At 25.7% G+C, this 23,080-nt stretch overlaps 5 protein-coding genes across 5 annotated transcripts; 3 read left to right on the top strand and 2 right to left on the bottom strand.

Annotated features, from left to right (window-relative positions):
• Positions 1-1,380: 1,380 nt before the first annotated feature.
• Positions 1,381-2,945, bottom strand: OCT59_007739 (uncharacterized protein; the record flags this gene model as incomplete). The annotated part of the gene is made up of 4 exons (XM_066132003.1): positions 1,381-1,737; positions 1,938-2,095; positions 2,152-2,502; positions 2,654-2,945. The coding sequence occupies 4 exons, from the start codon at positions 2,943-2,945 to the stop codon at positions 1,381-1,383; spliced, it is 1,158 nt and encodes a 385-aa protein (XP_065998888.1).
• A 1,989-nt stretch (positions 2,946-4,934) lies between these two features.
• On the top strand, positions 4,935-7,664 carry OCT59_007738 (uncharacterized protein; the record flags this gene model as incomplete). The annotated part of the gene is made up of 10 exons (XM_025314974.2): positions 4,935-4,969; positions 5,084-5,175; positions 5,291-6,258; positions 6,334-6,449; positions 6,517-6,619; positions 6,688-6,718; positions 6,793-7,080; positions 7,146-7,204; positions 7,288-7,387; positions 7,484-7,664. The coding sequence occupies 10 exons, from the start codon at positions 4,935-4,937 to the stop codon at positions 7,591-7,593; spliced, it is 1,902 nt and encodes a 633-aa protein (XP_025184058.1). The 3' UTR covers positions 7,594-7,664.
• Positions 7,665-9,555: 1,891 nt separating this feature from the next.
• Positions 9,556-12,412, top strand: OCT59_007737 (uncharacterized protein; the record flags this gene model as incomplete). Its single annotated transcript, XM_066131994.1, has 7 exons — positions 9,556-9,883; positions 9,957-10,375; positions 10,457-10,474; positions 10,552-10,611; positions 10,698-10,824; positions 10,895-12,282; positions 12,389-12,412. 7 exons carry the CDS (start codon positions 9,556-9,558, stop codon positions 12,410-12,412), a joined length of 2,364 nt encoding a protein of 787 aa, XP_065998887.1.
• Positions 12,413-13,276: 864 nt separating this feature from the next.
• On the top strand, positions 13,277-14,138 carry OCT59_007736 (uncharacterized protein; the record flags this gene model as incomplete). The annotated part of the gene is made up of 5 exons (XM_066131987.1): positions 13,277-13,328; positions 13,390-13,442; positions 13,563-13,568; positions 13,650-13,726; positions 13,796-14,138. 5 exons carry the CDS (start codon positions 13,277-13,279, stop codon positions 13,935-13,937), a joined length of 330 nt encoding a protein of 109 aa, XP_065998886.1. The 3' UTR covers positions 13,938-14,138.
• Positions 14,139-18,631: 4,493 nt separating this feature from the next.
• Positions 18,632-22,681, bottom strand: OCT59_007735 (uncharacterized protein; the record flags this gene model as incomplete). Its single annotated transcript, XM_066131977.1, has 8 exons — positions 18,632-18,773; positions 18,850-18,923; positions 19,000-19,175; positions 19,242-19,438; positions 20,351-21,662; positions 21,742-21,862; positions 21,938-22,290; positions 22,366-22,681. The coding sequence occupies 8 exons, from the start codon at positions 22,679-22,681 to the stop codon at positions 18,632-18,634; spliced, it is 2,691 nt and encodes an 896-aa protein (XP_065998885.1).
• Between the last annotated feature and the right edge of the window lie 399 nt (positions 22,682-23,080).

Below are 23,080 nucleotides of genomic sequence, written 5' to 3'. Positions count from 1 at the left end.
TGATTAATCCAATAAACAAATTCATAATATATATACTAATGAAGAGTGAAAATAAGACAAACATTATTGCAAGTGATGGATTATCAACGTATGACCAGTTAGACAGTGCACTTGAATCACCTGTGATAAAGTATAATATATCATTAAAATATTTGCTTGTAAAATAGAGTGAATTTATTTCCATACCTGTTAAGAATAAATATGTTGCTAAGAGAGCAGTTTTATAATTTGCAAACATATTTGTATTTCCATTAGGTGGTTGAATCATATATGGGTTGTAATCAATAGTTCCATTTTCAAATACTCGATAATAAGCAGAAACCAAATTCCAAGGATTATTTGGATCATTATTATTCATATATTTCTTAAAAGAAAAATCGGTTTCTGGTGATAAAAGGATATAAAATGCATGTGTAAAACTAATTATAATAGTTAGCAACACAAATAAGAGAGAAATAATATGTTTTCCAACTCTTAGTATTATTTTGAAAAATATACCAAAAGATTCAAATATTCTAAGAAATACTATTAGCTTTATATCTAAGAACAGGCATGTAAAAGAAAGTATGGGAATATTTCTATAATCTGTTTGAAGCCAATAAATTGAAGTACCAATGGGAAGTAAGACTGCAATTACATCTACAATATTAAACAACACAATTAGAGATGATTTATTTAAATAATGTATTAAATAATATTATACCTGTAAGATTCCAAAAATCTTGCAACCATTTAAAAGGATCATAGATAATTTGGCGAACTTCAAAATTCAAATGAAAAAGTCCAAGTACAATTGTAGCTTTCAGAAGCTTTTTATGGGTAATTTAGTCGATATATTACTGAGGAATTGTTGCAGCAGCAGTAAAGCATCCAAATAAAGCTATAAAACCAATCCAAATTGATGCATAATAATATTTTCCATAAGCGTTCCATTTAAAATTAATTATTTACTATTTCAACAAATGGACTAGGTTGAGGGCTGATTAATTCCTAAACCCAATTATATTCTTTTGGATAGTTAACAAACTTAATATAAGGATTCATAAAAGTAATTGTTGGTGTTGCTATCATGTTATATTTTGGGAATTTACAAACAATGTATTCAATATGATCAATAATATAAAAATAAAAAAGAGAAAAGTTACCATGATCAGAAGTATGATCAATAAAGCCATACTTATATAATATGTGAAATGTAGCGAAATAAATTGGTAGAAAGGGTAAAATTATTAAAATTTGAATAAAAGCCAGTATTTTATACATTATTATATGATTATCTTCTAAGTTCCTTATTAATATATTATATTTTGACCATAAAATAGATTGATTTTAAGGTATTGAAAAGAATAAAGATGTAAATTGACATTTTGATGTTCTATTTCATATATAAAAAGGAGAATCTATAATCATTATAGTTTCTATTGAATATTTTAAAATATACTCTGGATAATATTTGTTCAATAATGACATTATAGACGTAATAATACTTAAGAATATCTTATTGTTTTTCAAATCTTCTTTAAAATAATTGATACACTTTTTATAGACTTCATCTATTAATTCTACCTTATGTTCTTTAATTGCGAATAATAATAATTCAACACCATATTTCGAAAGAAACTCCTTATTATCTTTTATATTTGAAACCCATCCATCACAAAGTTTAAAACTATCATAATTTGGTAAAGGTAAATTAGATTTTAAAAACACATCTTTATAATAATTTGACAATACTTCCTTATTGCATAAGTTCATATAGTAAAAATAGTTTAATGAAATAGATTTTTTATTCTCATTAAAATGGTAAATAAGAAGACCAATTTCTGTTAATATAATGATATCACTATCATTAAATAACTTAAATCCAATTATACCTATTCCATCTTTTAAATTGATCTTTTCATTTCTTGCGCAAATCAAATCTGATGTAAAATTACCAGAAATTTTTTTGGTGATTGTTTTAAATGGTTTAAACATTTTTCACTACAACTCTTCATGACAGAATCCCAAAATTCATTACTTGGTATAATACTGAATAAGGAAAATAATAGAGTACATAAAGCAGGAAGTTTTATAAGCTTACATAATTGAATATCTAAATAAGAAATGATGTTATATAGCATGGTAATTATTAACTTATAAAAATCATACCATTTTTTATGTCCAAAGAAGCAATAGGGATTTCTAATTCAAATGAATATATAATAATTTTACTCTTGATTCTTAGACAAGCTAAATTTTCATTACTGGAAATTCTGATAAGCTTCCTATCAATATATTTCATCTCTTCATCAATATCCAGTATTTTTATACTTTTTTCATTAATAAGATTCCATTCATAAATGGAATTATTTAAATATAAATAAAGTTTATCATATATTGATATACTCAACAAATTAGCATCTATTAGTTTCTTACATATTCTTTTGCATTTCCATAGATTATCTTTATTTTGCATGGAATAAATTAAAATCTTGCCACCACTACTTAAAATGAGTTCACCTTTAAGAACAATAATCAACACAATCTAATTTAATTTTTTGACAATTATTCGTCATAATATCACGTATTTCTAATAAATTATTTTCAAAATAATTAAAATTAGATAAATACCATAAATTTGTAAGATTATTAATAATAATTATTTAGTTACTTATTCCATTATCCATTTCCACATACACAAGTTTCTTATCGTCGGAAACACACATATATGTTGCAGAAAATTTTACATTTTCAACATTCCAACAGATAATTGATGAATCTACTTTGCTATAAGTAACAAAGTATTTCTCATTTGATGAAAGGTTTATTTTAGTTATAGGATTACCGTTATGTGGTTCATCAGTATCTTTAGTGTCGTTGATATTATTTTCGTCGGTCTCATTGAATTTATTATTTTTGATTTCATCATCAATGATTACGGAAACTACGGAAATTCCATCCATTTGACCCACTAGGAATATACGTATATTTTATTGCTTTATTTATATTAAAAAGTGAATTATTGTGAAATATATTAAAGGAAAATAAGCATCACTTGCATGGGTATCATGCTGGCGTGCTTATTGCTTTGATGATTTAGTCGTACAAAAAAAGGTTATCTAAAGGCGTATCTTGCATGAACAATCGGCGCATTTGATTGTTTTGCATCTCAATTATTTTTTTTGGCAGTAAATAAACTAAGAGATAATCTAAAAACGATACTTTTATAATTTAACGCAGCAAAACAATGATCTTTAATTGTGGCTTAACATTTAATATATATTATTATGAAATAAATATAAAAGTTGTCAAGATTTAAAAATAATATAAGAATCGTTCTAGAAGAAGAACTTTGTTGTCGAAACCGATTGATGTGGTTTTTAATTTAACATTCCAACTTCATTTTAAATAACTTTATTGAACTTTATGTAAAGTTTACGTTATATTAATTTACAATGTAATAATATACTGTAAATTGGAATTTTAGTTATAATTATCGGTTTCATATTTGTTTAAGATCAGATTATTTCGTTCATTTTAAATTACTACTTTTGTAATAAGTCTGTACGTTTGCATATACTGCATACTGAATATAAAAATTTATCATCATCGTCGTTTGATATATTTAGTAATTTTAAATGTAAATTTCTTAGTGATATAAATTTGACCAACTTTATTGTGGTGAATAACACAGCCATCAAATTTAATAAACGCATATGGCGCTTAGGTATGCTGCATACAGTAAAATCATAATAAAAATATTGTACTGCATTTAGTAAATTTAAACCACATTTATTTATAGAAAGTAGACTTTTTTAGCGCAGAAAAACCTTTCTCAACTAATTTTTGTTCATCCAATGAAAACTGCAATATTCGACATTTGTACTGTACTGTACATTAGTTTCTGATTGTGAATGCAGTTAGTTTCATAACAATTTAGATCATTTTTATTTTTTTTAAAGAAGTCGATATATTAATTAATATGTGATTAAGGATGGAGTATTGGAGACGCTTTTCTGAGCTTCATTTTGGTTCCCTCGGTTCTACTTTAGTTCTCCTAAGGTAAAATTAAAATCAAGAGCGTAAAAGTTTATAATGTAATAAATTATTTTTTTTTTTGGATGCTCAATTTCATCCAATCTGGATCCGGTTTCAGAACAACGCTGTTATGTTTTTGAACTAACCATATTTTTGCAAGTTTACAGTATAATCTGTTATAAGAAAAATTTCAATTACAATTAATAAGTAGATTATGGATTATAAATTTTTTCTCAAACCTCAAGTCCCTAACCAAGCCCGTCGTTAATAAAATATAGGATAACAGAATTATCAGAATTGTGCAATGGAAATAAAAATATTTTAGAAATTTTTTCTCTCAACTTCAAATAAATAAATAGGTAATCGTAAATTGTAATAGATTTGTGATGGTAAAGTCTGGTCTTTAATCGGTCCTGGGACCGGATTTGAGGACTGGGACCGGTCCGGTCCCATTTACATTTTTTTTTTTATCCACTCAAAATGCGACACATTATATATCCATATTAAGTACATTTTATTTTCATTGATCGTCTAACAGCATATCATGTGTCATGTGAATATGTGATTAATACAACATAAATAATAAAGTATTGTAATTTTAGTATTATGTTTTTATTATTTTTATTAAGATTAGCATTAAAATGAAGTAATAAAATACAATAAGTATCTATTAATATTAAATTCTAATAAATTAAATTCTAACAAATTAAAATTTGTATTTTTTTTTTCTCGCAAAAAAATCTACTATCAGACGGGATATATAACAGATAAGAGTCGTGCCAAAATTTTGTTAATCAGCCTATACTTAATAAAGTTACAGCAAATTTGTCCAATATAAATAAGATCGGCAGATTAAAAAAAAATTTTTTTCTCGATTTTTTTTTCGGTTCGATAATTTAGATAATTTATTAACAATGACTTCTAAACCTGTTCGTATTGGTTGTTATAGGTTAATATATAATGTAATTTTTTTTTTTTTAATAAAAAATTTTATTTGACAATTTAATAAAGTAATTAATTTTTTTTTTTAAAAAAAAATACCGACTTTTTCTTTTTCTGTTAGTGCGTTTTGGGGTGACTCTGTTTCTGCAGCGTCACAATTAGTTAAAAAGGAGAAAGAAAAATTGGATTATTTAGTCGCTGATTATCTAGCCGGTAAGTTATTAAATAATGAATAAATCAAATTGAGTTTACAAAAAAAAATCATTTCATTAAAAATTTTTTTTTTTAATCGCAAATCGCAACTTACTTCAATCGAATTTTTTATTAGAGGTAACAATGGGAATTTTGGCCCGTCGTAGAAATTCCAAAGAAAAATCAAAATTAGGAGGAGCAGGAGAAGGAGGATATGTTGCAGAATTTGTTACGTTTGTTATTAAACGACTCTTACCTGATTTAATTAAATATAATATTAAAGTTGTTACAAATGCAGGAGGATTGGATCCTTTAGCATGTAAACAAGCAGTAGAAAAGGCAATTAAAGAAAGTGGAATAGAAGTTAGAAAATTAACTGTAGCAGCAATTACAGGTGATGATATATTAAATCAAATTGAAGAACTTACGCAAAAAGGAGACATTTATGATTTTACACATATAATTGGAAATGAAAAAGATTCAGAAAATTTTCCAGATGAAGAAAAACAAATAGTTTCACTTAATGCATATCTTGGAGCTATACCAATTGCAAAAGCACTTGATTCCGGTGCAAATATTGTAATTACAGGTAGATGTGTAGATAGTGCGTTAGTAGTTGGACCTTTAATTCATGAATTTAAATGGGATCCACATAATGATTGGGATAAACTTGCATCAGGGTCATTAGCTGGACATATTATTGAATGTGGATGTCAAGCTACAGGAGGAAATTTTACTGACTGGGAAGAAAGCGCATTTTCTGATAATGATGGATGGATAAATATTGGTTATCCTATTGTTGAATGTTTAGAAAATGGGAATTTTTTTGTCACAAAACCGAAAGGGACTGGAGGTATAGTTACCACTGCTACTGTAGGAGAACAAATGCTTTATGAAGTTTTGGATCCTGGATCATATATTTTACCTGATGTTGTATTGGATTTAAGGAATGTTAAATTGGTACAAATTGAAAAGGATAAAGTTTTGGTTACAGGGGCTAAAGGGAGACCTCCAACTGAATATTTAAAAGTTTCTGGTATTTATTTGGATGGTTATAAAATGACTGGTTCATTACTTATTGGAGGAATCGATGCTTGGAAGAAAGTATGTAAATTTATAATAATAATGATTACGATTATTTAAGGATAATATTTAGCTAATTTTTTTTAATTTTTAAAGGCATCAACTGTAGGATTTTCGATTATTATGAAAACTCATTTAATGTTAAAACAACTCGGAATGAATACTTTTCGTGATGTAAATATTGAACCGTTAGGAGCTGAACATACATATGGGTAAATTTTTTAGTATTATAGATTATATTCTTATAATTAGTTTTAATCAATTATTATAATTGTTTAGACCTCATGCAAGAGCTCATGATACAAGAGAAGTTATTTTAAATATTACAGTTCATCATGATGATCCGCAGGCTTTAATAATTTTTGGAATGGAACTTGCTCCAGTATGTATGAATTAAATACATTATTAATTATTTCTATATAAGTTATAAATTTTATTTTATTTTATTAGGCTGCCACTTGTATGGCTCCCGGAATTACAGGTATATAAATGATTTTCTAATTAATTTTTTTATAATTGAATATGGACTTAATTTTTAATATATTTTTTTTACAGGTGGTGCTGGATCGGGGAGACCTCATCCTTCACCGTGTCTTGTACATTTTTCATACCTTGTTTCAAAGAATGTTGTTCCTGCTTATTTAGTAGTTGGAAATGATGAAATGGTACCTGTATATTTTGAGGGACCTACAAATAATAATAGTGACATAGCGCCTCCATTACCCGAAAATTCCGATGATGAATTTGAAAGTGATGTCAGTAAAATTGGTGGTACTATAAAGGTTCCTTTAATAAGATTAGCATGGGGAAGAAGCGGTGATAAAGGAAATACTAGTAATATTGGTAAATATATGCGTAATTACAAAAAATAATTTTAACCGATTATTAATAATTTTTTAATACAATAGGTATTATAGCGAGAGAAGCAAAATATTATCCTCTTCTAAAAAAGACGTTGACCGAAAAGGTTTATGAAATGAAAGAATTTTTCTCTAATTTTAGTAATGAGAATTTTTATAATAAATTTTTCTTAAATAATTTTTTTTGTAGGCCGTTAAGGATTATATGGCACATTTATGTGAAGGTACGGTGAAAAGATATGAATTACCGGGTTGTAATGGATTAAATTTTGTGTTAACTAAGAGTCTAGGTAAGATTTCATTTAATATTTATTGCAAAATTTCTTTATTGTCAATTTCTTTAAATATATAAAAATTTTTTTTTTTTTAATTATGTAATTTAATAGGCGGAGGAGGATTGAGTTCTTTAAATATTGATAAACAAGGAAAAACTTTTGCTCAAATGCTACTTAGCTTTGGAGTTAATGTTCCTTCAAATTGGTTTTCTAAGCTTTAGAATTAATTTATTTAAAATATCGTGTTATTATTGTACATAATAAATTTATTTAAATTATTTCTATTATTATTTTTAAAACAATTATTATTATATTATAGATGTATAAATTGAAAAATTACATTTTTAAATTTTAAATAAATTCTATGGAAATTTTATTAATTTAAATTTTCGCGTCAAAATTTTATAAAAATTCATTATTTTCGGTATAAATAAACCTTTAAGATGATTGATATTTAAGTACCTGGCATAATAAAAGTTATTAAAAAATTTAATAGATTTTGCATAATAATCGTACCTTCAATATTGATTATGGTTATAAAAAAAATGAAATATGAAACTTGATAAAGAACGCAGGATCAATACAAGATTTGTTTGAACATTATGATAATATGATTCATATCTATTGAAGTCTCTTCATAACAGTACTGATAATTGAAGTTTGGAATTTTACTTTTCGTTTCATTATATTGAGCCATTACAAATTTCTGGTAACTGCATATGAAGATGATGATTGAAATTCAAGAACGGAAATAATTACATTACTAACCAAAATGTTAACATGGGAGCTCAATAAATTATATCTCTGATAATGACAAAATGTTCGGTTCTTAGATTACGATCACTTTAATATTCAAGATATCGAACGCCAAAGAATCTAATAATCTGATATTCAAATTTAATAATTATAGTGACAATTGAAAAAAATCAAATGTGTGAATTGTTAAAAGAACAATATAAGTATTATAATATAACAGAGCCTTCAAGTCATGTTTCAAAAGCAGCTGGAGTAATAATCACAGACAGTATAAGTTACGCAATATAAGCATCAGAAAGAATCTTTAAAGAGAATTACCCTACAGTATTTAAAAGACAACAATAAAATCAGTTAAATGAAACAAGAATCCTATGACCAATGAAATCCTAATTCTTGCTAATAAAGGAGTGGATTTAATGTTTTCTTGGCATTTGAAATGAGAATCTATATTTAGAATTCTTCAACAAAAAAAAATAATGATACGGAAGCCATTAAAATTTCTTTGTTACGTCACCGATCTAAGCTTTTCTTTTTTTTTAGACGAAATTGAATCGAAAGGACTGAAATTCTGTGTGACATGTGACATATAAAGTATTTTTCATCTAATAACGTACTTTATTCGATCGAATCTCTTGCGCCACTGATGCGAATGTCTAATAAGGAGCCTGGGCTTGGCTTACTCTTAAAAAGGAAGCTATTCTGTTTTAAAATGATCACTTTGTATCACTTTGCGAAATACTGTATATTATATTTGTTTATATTAAAAAGTTCTAATTATTAAAGTTGCAAATAAATAAATATTTCTGATCTAATAAACAAATATTATGCAAGGACCCAGAAATATATATACTGCAGTACTGTATAGGGTTAGGTGGCGTCAAATTTACACAAACTAATTTTTTAAAAAAAGACCTAACTATGGAGCAAATCAAAACTTTACTCCGCCTAACTCTGTGTACCCTGTCCCCGTGTACCCTACGTCCCTACCATATATATATATTATTTATGGGTCCTATTATGCACGTCAAAAAATTATCCGGAAGGTTAATGTATGTTAAAACCGGTTTGTGGTACTTTGCCTTTTAGTTTTAACCAAAAAGCCACAAACAAGAATTTGTGGATTGGATATTGTTGCGGAATAATTTTTATGTTTTGCAAATTTTATTTGGCGCAAGTACTGTACTTTCTCGTGTAAAATGGCTAAGTACGAGGTTGAGGACAGTGGTATAGGCTGTGGGAGATCCGTCAGAATTTTCAATTGTGACGGGTATTGCCTAATTGACATTTCCGTAATTATTAAATTATTTATGCCTACTACAGCGGGTTGCCAGGTTCAGCCTCCAAATAGTGTGAAATAAAATCATAAATATAAGGCATTTCCTTGTGTTTTCTTTCTATTCACCGTTAGGGATTTAACAATTTATAAAATGATTGACAATATTGAAATCGCTATCGAAAATGAGAAATCTAAACCACATAACGGTAAACCTATTACGAAGATAGAAGTATCACCAAATGAAAAATACCTTGTTACTTATAGTCAAGAAGATCGTTCATTTGTCGGTTGGGACGTTGAGGATACGGATGAAGGTCCACTTAAATTAGACAAATCATTTAAATTAAGTGATGTTATTAAAGAAGAAATAGATGTTAAAGAAGAAATAGATATTAAAGAAAAAATAGATATTATAGACCAAATATGTGTTTCCGATGATAGAAGACTTGCCTGTATTTACAATAACAGAAAAATTTTAAGTAAGTGATAATTAATATTTAATTAAGTACTTAATTACAATGATTAATATTTTTTTTTAAAAAAAAAATTTAGATATAGTCAATATGAGTGATAATAATAAAGAAATATTTATCAACCCATTTCTATATATGTCATGTATTGGAATTAATCCATCAAATAAAGAACATAAATTACATAGTACCTTTGATTTAAATGGTAAATTTATTGTATATATAGATAATCAAGATCAAGATCACGATGTTAATGATCATATATTTGATCATATGTTTGGTCACATATTTCGTAAATTTGATAAAATTAACCTTTATTGGAAAGATAACAAATGGTTTAAATGGTGGTGGTGGAATGAATTAAATTACGCTGTACTCGAAAATGTAGATTTTATTGAAATATCAAAATGTGGTAAACTTTATTTATTATCAAACAATTACATTCATGAGTGGGATCTTGATACTAAAAAAAGCATAACATTTAAAAATATTGTGAGCAAGGTAACGAATTACTGTATATTAAAAAGTTATTAATTCGAAGATACTGTATAAATAATTAATTATTATTTTATTTTAAAATAGAAAAATATTGAGAATAAGGTAACGAAATATTGTGTATTAAAAGAGTAAAATTATTCGAAAATATAAATAATTAATTATTATTTATTTTAAAATAGGTAGAAAAAAATCCAAAAGGTTCCAAGCGAAAAACAAAAAGCACCGGTTTTGAGAATAAGGTAACGAAATACTGTGTATTAAAAAGTTATTAGTTCTAAAATTCTTCGGAAATATAAACAATTAATTATTAATTATTTTAAAATAGTTAGAAATAAAAGATATCAAAATTTCTAGTAATAAAAAGTTTGTCTGCCTAAGAATCAAGGATAAAATTACTATTTATTCGATTGAATTAGGAATTCCTATTGCTTCTTTAGATATAAATAATAATGGTATAGTCTTTTAAAATTATATAAGCTTTATTATCATTAATACTAATAAATTATTTTCTATTTTATTCAGATCTATATAATTTTATGGAACATAATATTTTATATCCATTATTACTTCCTTTACTGGATGGTGAAATTTATAATCTCATTATGGAAAATTGTTGGAAAAAATGTTTAGGTAGTTTAAAAGAGAAAAACAAATTACCAATAAAATATCAGACCGAAAATCTACCAACTCTTCCGAAAAACATTCATATTGCTACCAATTTCGCTTTTGGAATTTTAGATGGAGATGTTTGGAAGATTAAACTTGAAGAAAATATATCAAAATTGAACCTCCCGTCCAAAGATTGTAATAAATGTGATATTGTGAAAAGCTGGAACATGTACTTATGTTCTTATGAAAAGGAAACATATGACCACTTAAATATTCGTTTATTTTTTTCGTATATGGATATGAATATGATACGCGCACTTTTTAAAGATATCATACCAAATTTGTCGAAAATTAAGTCTTCTGATGAACTTGAAAAATTAAATACTCATTGGAAGGATATATGGAATATAATAATTAATGAAAAAATTAACAAAAATGGGGAATTAATTCATATAAATCATACAATAGATGGTTGGATACTTGAACTAAGATTACTTAATAACAATGGAATTATTGTATTAACAACAATCGGTCTTCTTATTTACACTTTTAATGAAAGTATAAGATCTATTTCATTGACTTATTTTTATGCCATAAATTATCCATTTCATGCAACTTATCCTAAAAATAATTCATTGGGTATAAAATTGTTTATAAAATTTTTTGAACAAATTGATGGATTATCTACCATTTCTGAAAGTGTATATCAAATGAGTTCTTTGGTGAAATTTTGGATATTAAAATATAATTATTATAAAGTATATTCAAAAACTGATTTACCTTTACCAAATTATGATAGTTTTGATTTGAATGATAAATGGATTTCATATGTAAAAGATAACAAGGAAATTCTTTTGAAATATGGTGTTGAATTATTAACATTTGCAATTAAAGAATATAATTTAGAATTAATAGATGAAGTCTATAAAAAATGCATCAATTATTTTAAACAAGATTTAGGAAACAATAGTGTGTTTTTAGGTATCATTACTTCCACAATGCCATTATTGAATGAATATTATCCAGATTATATTTTAAAATATTCATTGGAAACAACAATGATCATAGACTCACCTTTTTATAATATAAATCACAAAGAATATCTTGATAATTTACACCTTTATTCTTTTTTACAACATCCTAAAATAATTAATTCAAACTCATGGTTGCCAAAATATGATACAAAATGTCATATGTTATATAGTAATCATCCAATATTATTCACTCTACTATATGTTCTTCAAATTATTTTGAATATGTTAAATATTTTATTTTTTAATATGATTTTTATAATGATAAAAGTAATACTTAGTTTTCCTATTAGGTTATTCAAACTTGATTATACTTTTGACATTGATAATTTTCATAATTTATACTTTTCTGCTTTTTATTTTTATATTAAAATAGTTTCTTCAGAATTATTTAAAATAAGAGCAACACCAGCTATTATTTTTATGAATTCTTATATTAATTTTGTTAACTATCCAAAAGAATATAATTGGATTTTGGAATTAATCAACCCTCAACCTAGTCCATTTGTTGAAACAATAAATAGAGATATTTATAAAACATGGAATGGGGAATCATTAATTAATTTTAAATGGGATAATTATGGAAAGTATTATTATGCAATAATTTGGATTGGGTTTAATGTTTTTCTTGGATGCTTTACTGCCGCTGCATCAGTTCCTCAAATTAATAGTAATGATCAAAGTCATCTTCTAATTGCTTCATTCATACTTGGACTTATTCATCTTAGTTTTGAAGTTCGTCAGTTTATTTATAGTCCTAGTAAATGGATTGACGATTATTGGAACTTTTTTGGTGAGAATAATATACTTTTTTTATAATTAAATTTTTTAAAATTACTAAAATATAATCTGAATTTATTTTGCAGATTTAGGAGCTTATTTAGTTCCTACTTTGACTTCCATTTGTTTGTTATGCAGAGTTAATGTAAAAACTTTTTGGCTTTCATTTTCATGTCTCTTGTTAGACCTAAAATTTTTGTTGTTCTTTAGAGCATTTGAGTCATTTGGTGTCTATTTTGCAATAATAGTTGGTGTTACAAAGCAGATATTTTATTTTCTGGTTATTTTTTTTATTATAGTCATTAGCTTTGCCCATGCTTTTTTGATCATTTTAAGACCAAAACTTGAATATTCTTTAGATCAACCCACAATTAATGATGACCCCAATAATCCTTGGAATTTAAATACTACTTACAATAGAGTAGAAAATGAAACTATCACACAAGGTGCATCATTTGTTCAAGTACCTGATGAGAATACTAATATGTTTACAGACTATAAGACTGCACTTTTTGCGGTGTACCTATTTCTTACAGGTATGATTCATTTCTCTTATTTCATTTAAAAATGTATAACTATAATTTTTTTATTTAATAGGTGATACAAGTGCTTTAACTAATAAATGGGAATATAAAGAAAATCCAGCTCTTGTAATATACATCTTATTATTTTCTTTCCTAATTGTTATATACCTTATGAATTTATTTATTGGATTACTTAATATGGCGATTGAGAAAGAAAACAATAGAGTTTCATACTTGGTACAAAAGGCAGAGGTAATATTTTATAAAAGAATTTAAATTAGGTATAATATATTTCCAAAATATCAAAATATTTACTTTTATACTGTATTTCAGATTTTAGCTGATATTGAAATGTTTTATATGTTGCCACATACAAGACGTCGTGAAGATTGGTTTCCTACTAATGCAATGTATGCCTAAATTTGTATATTCTAATTTATTTAATTATTATTGCTAATTTTTAATTTATTTTATTCAAGATATTACTATGCTGATATTGTTAAGACTCGAAAAATGATTAAAGAATTGATTAGTGAGGGAGAATGGGAAGCTGGTGAATTCCAAGATATGAAAAAGGATTTATTAAAATTACTCAATATTCAACATGAACCAAATGATTAAACTTTTTCTAATCGGTGTATTGGTAGTACAAGTGTTTAGTTATGAGTGGTAGCAAGGAATAACAATTTATTCACTATCTATAAGCCAAACACAAAATGTGAAATTCTGTATACTGAAAAGTTTTCAAAAATTTTTTTTCTTCTTTAGTTATTTAAATTATCTCCTCCATAGTATAAGAAATAAAACTCATAATCAGTCATGAAAAAATGAATTTGTAATTAATGAATATATTAGATTAATTAAGTTACTTTATTCATATTTATATAGACACCTCTATATTCCAATAATTATTACTGAAATTAACATAGAAAATGGCACCATGGATTATACTTTTTCCTGCCCTTCCCTTTCTCTCCTTGTCTGTCTTTTTATTCGTCCCTCTTTTGTCCTTCCTTCTCTCTCCTTTACCTCTCTTGCCTTTCCATTTCTAAGTCGATCTGTTTTATATTCCATCTTTTTTTCTTAAAAGGCTCCGGAATTAATAACTTATATCACGGAATTTATCAAATCATTTACATTTTCCTGTGAATGGATCCGTGAATAGATCCGCGAAAGGCTCATGTTTACGGTTTTTTTACAGAAATAACGGATAAAATTTTTTATAGGGCTTCCTTCTTTCTTTACCTCTCCATCTATTATGATAGTTAATTAAATGAAATATTATCGCATGTTCAATCAATTAAATCTTTCCCTTTCCCACTCCTTCATTTTTTCCTCCCTGCATCACCTCAATGTTGGTGATCAGGTGGCAACATTTTTTTTTAAGACTTTGCTAGATCAGCAATAATTGTAAAAACTATCATTCATAATATACGCTGCTGTACATTACATAAGCCAAGGATAAATTATAATTTAAATTTAATATATTTGTTCGCTTATTAATTTATTAATTGATTCTTAGCTTCGTGCAGTACTGCATAAATGATATCCAATAAATGTTTTATTTAATTTCTTATTTTTAATTATTATTCAAAAAAAACTAACGAAACCATTAAAGTCCATCACTAATACAAAAAAAAAATATGTATGTACAAGAAATTAGTAAAAAAACATCCAACATTAGTTGAGATGAAAACACAGTACATATTAAAATTCTTGTTTTGTTTTTTTCGATAAAGCAAGGGTATATTTTCTATGTTTAGCGGGTTAGATTAATATCCAAAAAAAAAGTACAGTACATGTGCAGAAAGATAATTCAGGATATAACACAAATTTGTGTATGACCGTAGCAAAGACAGTCTTGCGCTTCGCTTCGGATATAATCATGATGATTAATCACAGCTTAGTTTGATTTGATTATTAGAAAACTTGAAAGCGAATATTTATTATAAATACAAAATGAAATTGAATAACTAAAGGCAATTCTAATTAAAATTCAATTAGAGAAGTTGTATATTATGAATGAATAATCAATCATCATTTCATCACATTCAATTTATTGAACTGTGTAATCTCTCTCCCAACTTCAAATAAATGGTAATTCTTATAAATTTATTATGCAGTCGCTAAAATTTGCATTTTTTTTTCTCGTTTTTCTCGCAAAAAATAATCTATCAGCTGATATTTGATTTTTTCGAGATATACAGGTATTAGTCACGTGCCAAATTTTTCGTTAATCAGCCTATACTTAATAAAAGATTTGTCCAAATATAAATAAGATCAACTGATCAGCAGATCAGCAGATTATTTTTTTTTCTTCTTTCTTTGTTAATGCGTTTTGGGGTAACTCAGTTGCGGCAGCGTCACAATTAGTTAGTTAAGTTATTAAATATTGAATAAATCAAATTGAGTTTACAGAAAAATAATTTCATTAAATTTTTTTAATCGCAAATCTCAACCTCAATCGAATTTCTTTTAGAGGTAACAGATGTGAATTTTGTTTTGTCATAGAAATTCCAAAGAGTAATCAAAATTGGGAGGAGCGAGCAGAAAGGCAAATTTTATTACGTTTATTATTAAACAACTCTTACCTGATTTAATAAAATATAATATTAAAATTCAAGAACGGAAATAATTAGAATTACCATAATGTTCAGTATACAAACAATAAAACAAATTTATTAGTATTATATATTAATAAGAAATATTGGATAACTATGAATAATAATAAAAACATAGAAAGATTATCATTTAACTACGAATTATTAATAAAAATATTGGTGTAACTATGAATAATAATGAAAAACAATAGAAAGATTATCATTTAACTATGAGTAATTAATAAAAAATATTGGTGTAACTATGAGTAATAATGAAAAACAATAAAAATATTATCATTTAACTGTGAAAAATATTGGTGTAACTATAAAGATTATCATTTAACCATGAGTCATTAATGAAAAATATTGGTGTAACTATGAGTAATAATGAAAAACAATAGAAAGATTATCATCTAACAGTAAGTCATTTTTAAATGTAAATGCAGTATTGACTCATAATTATTAAAAATGAGCAAGGGCAAATTTTTTTTTTTTATTTAAAGACCTGTAAAATTTTTTTTGTAATTTTTTTTCCAAAATATTTTTTTTCAAAATGCAAAAATTTTTTGCAATAATATTTTTTAATTCTTTTCATGTACATTATATCATGCAAAGATCCTTATACCATTACTACTTCATTATACATTTAAAATATTTAAAAGAAGCTGAGAAACTGAACTGAATTTTTAAAGGAAAAAGGTGTGTATTTTTTTATTTTGCAAGCTAGGGTAGCTTAGGATATCAGTGGTCCTGAAGGACCATGACAGTAATGACCACTTAGCTTGGATAGCATGGTATCTTTTTTTCCTAAGTTTGTCCTAAGTTTGTTGTTGTTAAAGGTCTGTTAGTTCTCAATAAAGAACTAGCTATGTACCTTCCTTTATCCTAAATAAAAAATTCACACTGTTAACTAATATTTTGTTTTCTTTTAATAGATATCATTACTGCTGAATTAGGAAAAGGTGTGTATTTTTTTATTTTGCAAGTTTAGGGCAGCTTAGAATATCAGTGGTATCCTGAAGGACCATGACAGTAAGGACCACTTAGATTGGATAGCATGGTACCATTTTTTTTCTAAGCTAGTCCTAAGTTTGTTGTGTTAAAGGTCTGTTAGTTCTCAATAAAGAACTAGTTATGTACCTTCCTTTATCCTAAATAAAAAATTCACACTGTTAACTAATATTTTATTTTCTTTAAATAGATTGAATCATTACTGCTTTATTATTATTTTCTATTCATTTAAAAGAAGCTGTGGAACTGTACTGAATTTAAAGGAAAAGGTGTGTATTTTTTTATTTTGCAAGTTTAGGGTAGCTTAGGATATCAGTGGTATCCTGAAGGACCATGACAGTAAGGACCACTTAGCTTGGATAGCATGGTACCATCTTTTTTCCTAAGTTTGTCCTAAATTTGTTGTTGTTAAAGGTCTGTTAGTTCTCAATAAAGAACTAGCTATGTACCTTCCTTTATCCTAAATAAAAAATTCACACTGTTAACTAATATTTTATTTTCTTTTAATAGATATTATAACTGCTTCATTATTATTTTCTATTCATTTAAAAGAAGCTGAGAAACTATGCTGAATTTAAAGAAAAAGGTGTGTATTTTTTATTTTGCAAGCTTAGGGCAGCTTAGGATATCAGTGGTATCCTGAAGGACCATGACAGTAAGAACCACTTAACTTGGATAGCATGGTACCATTTTTTCCCTAAGTTTATCCTAAGTTTGTTGTTGTTAAAGGTCTGTTAGTTCTCAATAAAGAATTTGCTATGTACCTTCCTTTATCCTAAATAAAAAATTCACATTGTTAACTAATATTTTATTTTCTTTAAATAGATATCATTACTGCTTCATTATTATTTTCTATTCATTTAAAAGAAGCTGAGAAACTGTGCTGAATTTAAAGGAAAAGGTGTGTATTTTTTTATTTTGCAAGCTTAGGGCAGCTTAGGATATCAGTGGTATCCTGAAGGACCATGACACTTAGCTTGGATAGCATGGTACCATTTTTTTTTCCTAAGTTTATCCTAAGTTTGTTGTTGTTAAAGGTCTGTTAGTTCTCAATAAGGAACTAGCTATGTACCTTCCTTTATCCTAAATAAAAAATTCACACTTGTTAACTAGTAATATCTTACTTTCTTTGAATAGATATCATTACTGTAGTGGTATCCTAAAGGATCATGATAGTAAGGACCACTTAGTTTGGATAGTAATCATATAATCTATGAAAAATATGGTAACTTTGTAAACTTTTTGCATTTAATAATATGATGCTGTTGTTTACTTTCAATACAGTACCTAATGAATATGTTTGATACATTATCTTTTTTGTATAAAATATCATAATATTTTTACATTTAATTCGAAGATTGATTCATTATTAAAAATGTGTTAAGAAACACGAATATATATTTTTTTTTTTGTAAAAATTTACTTTATTAATAAATTGATTACAAACTGGTCACATCTTATAAATATGATAAATACTTTATATTCTAGTAATCAAATTATTATGTTAAAAATAATGAAAATAAACAAACAAATAGATAGATAGATAATAAATAGATAGAAATAGATAGATAGATACTAGATGATAAAGATAAAAATAATAAAGAAATCACAATTGATAAAATATTGTATTAAGGAACAAAATTTTGTTATTCTATATACCAAGAAATAAACTATATTTCATTTTTTTTGCAAGAATTTAAGAATTTATTTATCAGGATTATATTTAATATTAAGTTTTTCCAGTAGAGCTTGCTTGAGTTCTGTGAATTCATCAGTATTCCATTCATCATTTTTCATCATTTCTTTAATTTTTTCCCGAGTCTTATCAACGTTAGCATAATAATATCTTAAGAAGGTATAATTCATATATTAACAAAAATTATCAAAAAAAAATAAAGCAAATAAATGATAAATTTACGTACATCACTTCAGGAAACCATTTTTCATAACGTCTTTGATATGGTAATAAATAAAACAACTCAATTTCAGCTAGAATCTATGAGAAAATAAAAAAATTAACATTTTACAATTTAATATTATATTTTATATTAAAAAAAATAGTAATATTATACCTCTGCCTTCTGCATTAAATATGAAACTCTATTATTATCCTTTTCAATTGCCATATTGAGTAATCCAATAAACAAATTCATAAGGTATACAACAATTAATAATGAGAATAAAACAATCAATATTGCAATTGATGGATTACTGATATATGGCCAATTAGTTAATGCACTTGAGTCACCTAAATTAAAAAATGTTAAAGTATTATTAAACATCAAAGAAGAACATACATATTTATTTTACTTACCCGTTAAGAATAAATACATTGCGAAAAGAGATGTTTTAAAATCTACAAACATATTTGTATTTCCATTTGGCTGTTGAATTATATATGGATTTGCACCAATGGCTCCATTTTCAAGTACTAAATTATAGGAAGGAACTATATTCCAAGGATTATTAGGATCATTACTATTCGTACGTTCATCAAATGAAAAATTAGATCTTGGTAATAATAAAATATAAAATGCATGTGCAAAACTTATTATAATAATAAATAAAACTACTAGGAAAGAGATAATCTGTTTTGCAACACTAATAATTATTGCAAAATATACACCAAAATATTCAAATGCTCTAAAAAATAACAAAAATTTTATATCTAAAAATAGACATGAAAAAGAGAGTAATTGAATTATATAATCATTCATATCACTTGTTTGAAGCCAATATAAAGAAGTATAAATTGGAAGCACAAATGCAATTACATCTATAATGTTAAATAATGTTGTTAATTACAATTTTCTTAAGATATTGTGATATGAGACGATATGTGTATATTTACCAAATATGTTCCAAAAATCACAGATCCATTTAATAGGATTATAAATAATCTGACGAACTTCAAAACTCAAATGAATAAATCCAAGTATAATTGAAACAATTAAAAGTCGTTCTCGAATATCATCATTAATATGAGTAATTGTTGCAGCAGCAGTAAAGCATCCAAGAAAGGCAATAAATCCAATCCAAATTATTGCATAATAGTATTTTCCATAATGATCCCACTTGAAATTAATTAATACTTCCCCATTCCATGTTCTGTAAATATCTCTATTCATTGTTTCAACAAATGGACTAGATTGAGGCCAAAATAATTCCAAAAACCAATTATAGTCTTTTGGATAGTTAACAAACTTAATATAAGGATTCATAAAAGTAATTGTTGGTGTTGTTGAAATTGGTATTATTTTTAAAAATTTTTTGACTACATTTAAATATAAGTTAAAAAATCCATATTTCTTATACCAATCAATAATAAAATGGTATTTTAATAATATATGACATATAACAAAATAGATTGGGAATAGGGGTAAAACTATTAAAAGATGAATATTGTTTAGTATCAAAAAGTACTTTGTCTTCTTTTTCATATATGAAGCTTCATAGACTTCCATTGATTTGCAATAATTTAACCACCAAATAGATTGAGTTATATTAATTATTTGTAAATGATGTTGATAAGAATAAAGATGTAACTTGGTATGATCATATTCTATACTATAAAAAGGTGAATCTATGATCATTACTGTTTCCGAAGAATATCTTGAAATATATTCTGGATAATATTCATTCAATAATGGCATTGTGGAAGTGATGATACTTAGACACATCTTATTGTTTCCTAAATCTTCTTTAAAATAATTTATGCATTTTTTATAAACATCATCTATTAATTCTGAATCATGTTCTTTAATTGCAAATGATAATAATTCAACTCCATATTTCAAAAGATTATTCTTATTATCTTTTATATTTGAAGCCCATTCATTGCAAACTTTAAAACTATTATGATTTAGTAAAGGTAATGAAGTGGATTTAAAAGTGGATTTAATAGTTGATTCAATATGTGATATATCCATATAATAAAAATAGATTAAAGAAATAGATTGACTATTTTCATTAAAATGATAAATAAAAAGACCTATTTCTGTTAATATAATGATATCATTACGATTATATTTCTCAATAATAAGTTTGTGATTTTCTTGAAGTATCTTATTTTGAGGTGATTTTATATCTTCAACTTTTTTGCAAATGCAATCCCAATCATCATTATCGTTATTTTTTTTTAAAAAATTCAATTCAATTTTATTTTTATTAATTATAGCTTCATCACGAAACAATTTACATGTCCATTTAAACACTTGCTCATTGAAATCATTAGGTTCAGAGTAACCATCAGGTTCATACTGATTATTAAGTTGACGTATGACTTTTTTAAATAGCCCATCTAAAGTTTCCTTGTATGGATTAAGTAAAAGAATAATTAAGTAATCATACATTTCTTTTTTGCTCTTAAAATGATTACCAGAGTATTCATACCAATTATCAATAATTTCATCAAAATTGTTGTTAACTAATTCATCAGAACTTTTTAATAAAGTATCCATATTCAACATCACTTTTTCCAAATCATTCATCCAAACATCTCCATCTAGAATTCCAAATACAAATTTGCTTGTAACTTGAATATTGTTTGGAAGGAATTCTTTTGGCAATTGTTCATAATGTTTTAAATGCCCTAAACTCTTACTATCTTTTATGATGGCGTCCCAAAATTCACTGCTTTGTATATTATTAAATAAAGGAAGTAATAAAGGAAATAACAAAAGAGATAATTGTTGATATGAAAAAATGTATTTCATAAACATGCGTAGTTGATTAACTAAATAATAAAGACAATAATGTTAATAAAGTTTATAGTATATTACAATTATTGGAATCAATTAAAAAAAAAAAAATACCATTATTTATATTTAAAGAAACAATAGGTATTCCTAATTCAATCGAATAAATTATAATTTTATCCTTGAATCTTGTACAAATAAGCTTCTCATTTCTGGAAATTCTGATATTTTTTCTAAGCTTCAAATTATAAAATATAAAATAATAGTTAATTATAAGATATTTTCAAATAGGCTTTTGAAAATTTTTTATTACCTTACAAAAACTATCATTATTAATTTCCTCATCAATACCAAATATTTTTATCATTTTTTCAGTAGTAAGATTAAATTCATAAATGGAATTATTTGAAAATAAATAAAATTCATCACTTCTGGATATGCTAACTTGTTTATTTTCTCTTGGTAGCCAGTACATTCTTTTGCACTTATATTTGTTATTTTTACTTTGTAAGGAGTAAATACAAATAAAATATTTCCCTTTATTCCCATCCGTATTGTATAATATAAGTTCATCATTTAGGTTAAAAGCACAAAACAAAGCAACAATGCCCCTGTGTTTGTGAAAATCTAATTCAATTATGCCATCATTCATTTTATCGCATAATTCTAATAAAACATAATAATTAGATAAGTACCCAAAATTCAATCATTTTAATCTGCATAAGGTTAATTATTACTTACTCAAACTATCATAATTATCTATATACGCAAGTTTCTTGTCATCAGAGATACATATTTGTTGATTGAATTTATCAACATTGAGTGTAACTTTATTGACAGAAAATTCAAATTCAAGTTGAGCTTCGTTTTCATTTTCAACATTCCAGCCGACAATCGATTGATCTTCTTTACTATAAGTAACGAGATATCTTCCCTTTGGTGATAATTCTATCTCCGTAATGGGTTTACCGTTATGATAATTCTCGATTTTATCTTTATCAGTGACGTCATTTTCAATAACGTCAGTATCGTCGATTTTTACGGAAAATTCACTCATTTTGTTTATTTAGTAATAAGAGATTTTTTTTTTTAAAAAAAAGTAAATAAGAACTAACCTAACGCCTAACGGTTGTTTTAAAGTAATATCAAGTAACACGAAATTTTTTTTTTTTTTGAGTAACACGAAAATTTATTATTGTAAAAAATTAACCAGGAAAATGAGTCTGGCGTTTATAATTAACGCATCATGTATGCAATAATAGGCGTATTTCGTATCATTTACATTATGTTGTTGTACCAAGAAAAAAAACATTGTATACTGTAGGTTCCATTGTTTCTTTTTATTCTGTTAAAAAGCATGAGCGATCTCAAAAGAAATTTTTTAAAAAGAGTGAATGAATGAAAATTTATTCTATTATATCATACCAAACAAAAAGTATCTTCTTTAACGCAGAAA

This window comes from Rhizophagus irregularis, chromosome 15, assembly GCF_026210795.1.
Source record: "Rhizophagus irregularis chromosome 15, complete sequence".
In the NCBI taxonomy this organism is placed as follows: Eukaryota; Fungi; Glomeromycota; class Glomeromycetes; order Glomerales; family Glomeraceae; genus Rhizophagus; species Rhizophagus irregularis.
Note: the sequence above shows the minus strand (reverse complement) of the source record. Positions and strands in the feature narration are given on the sequence as shown.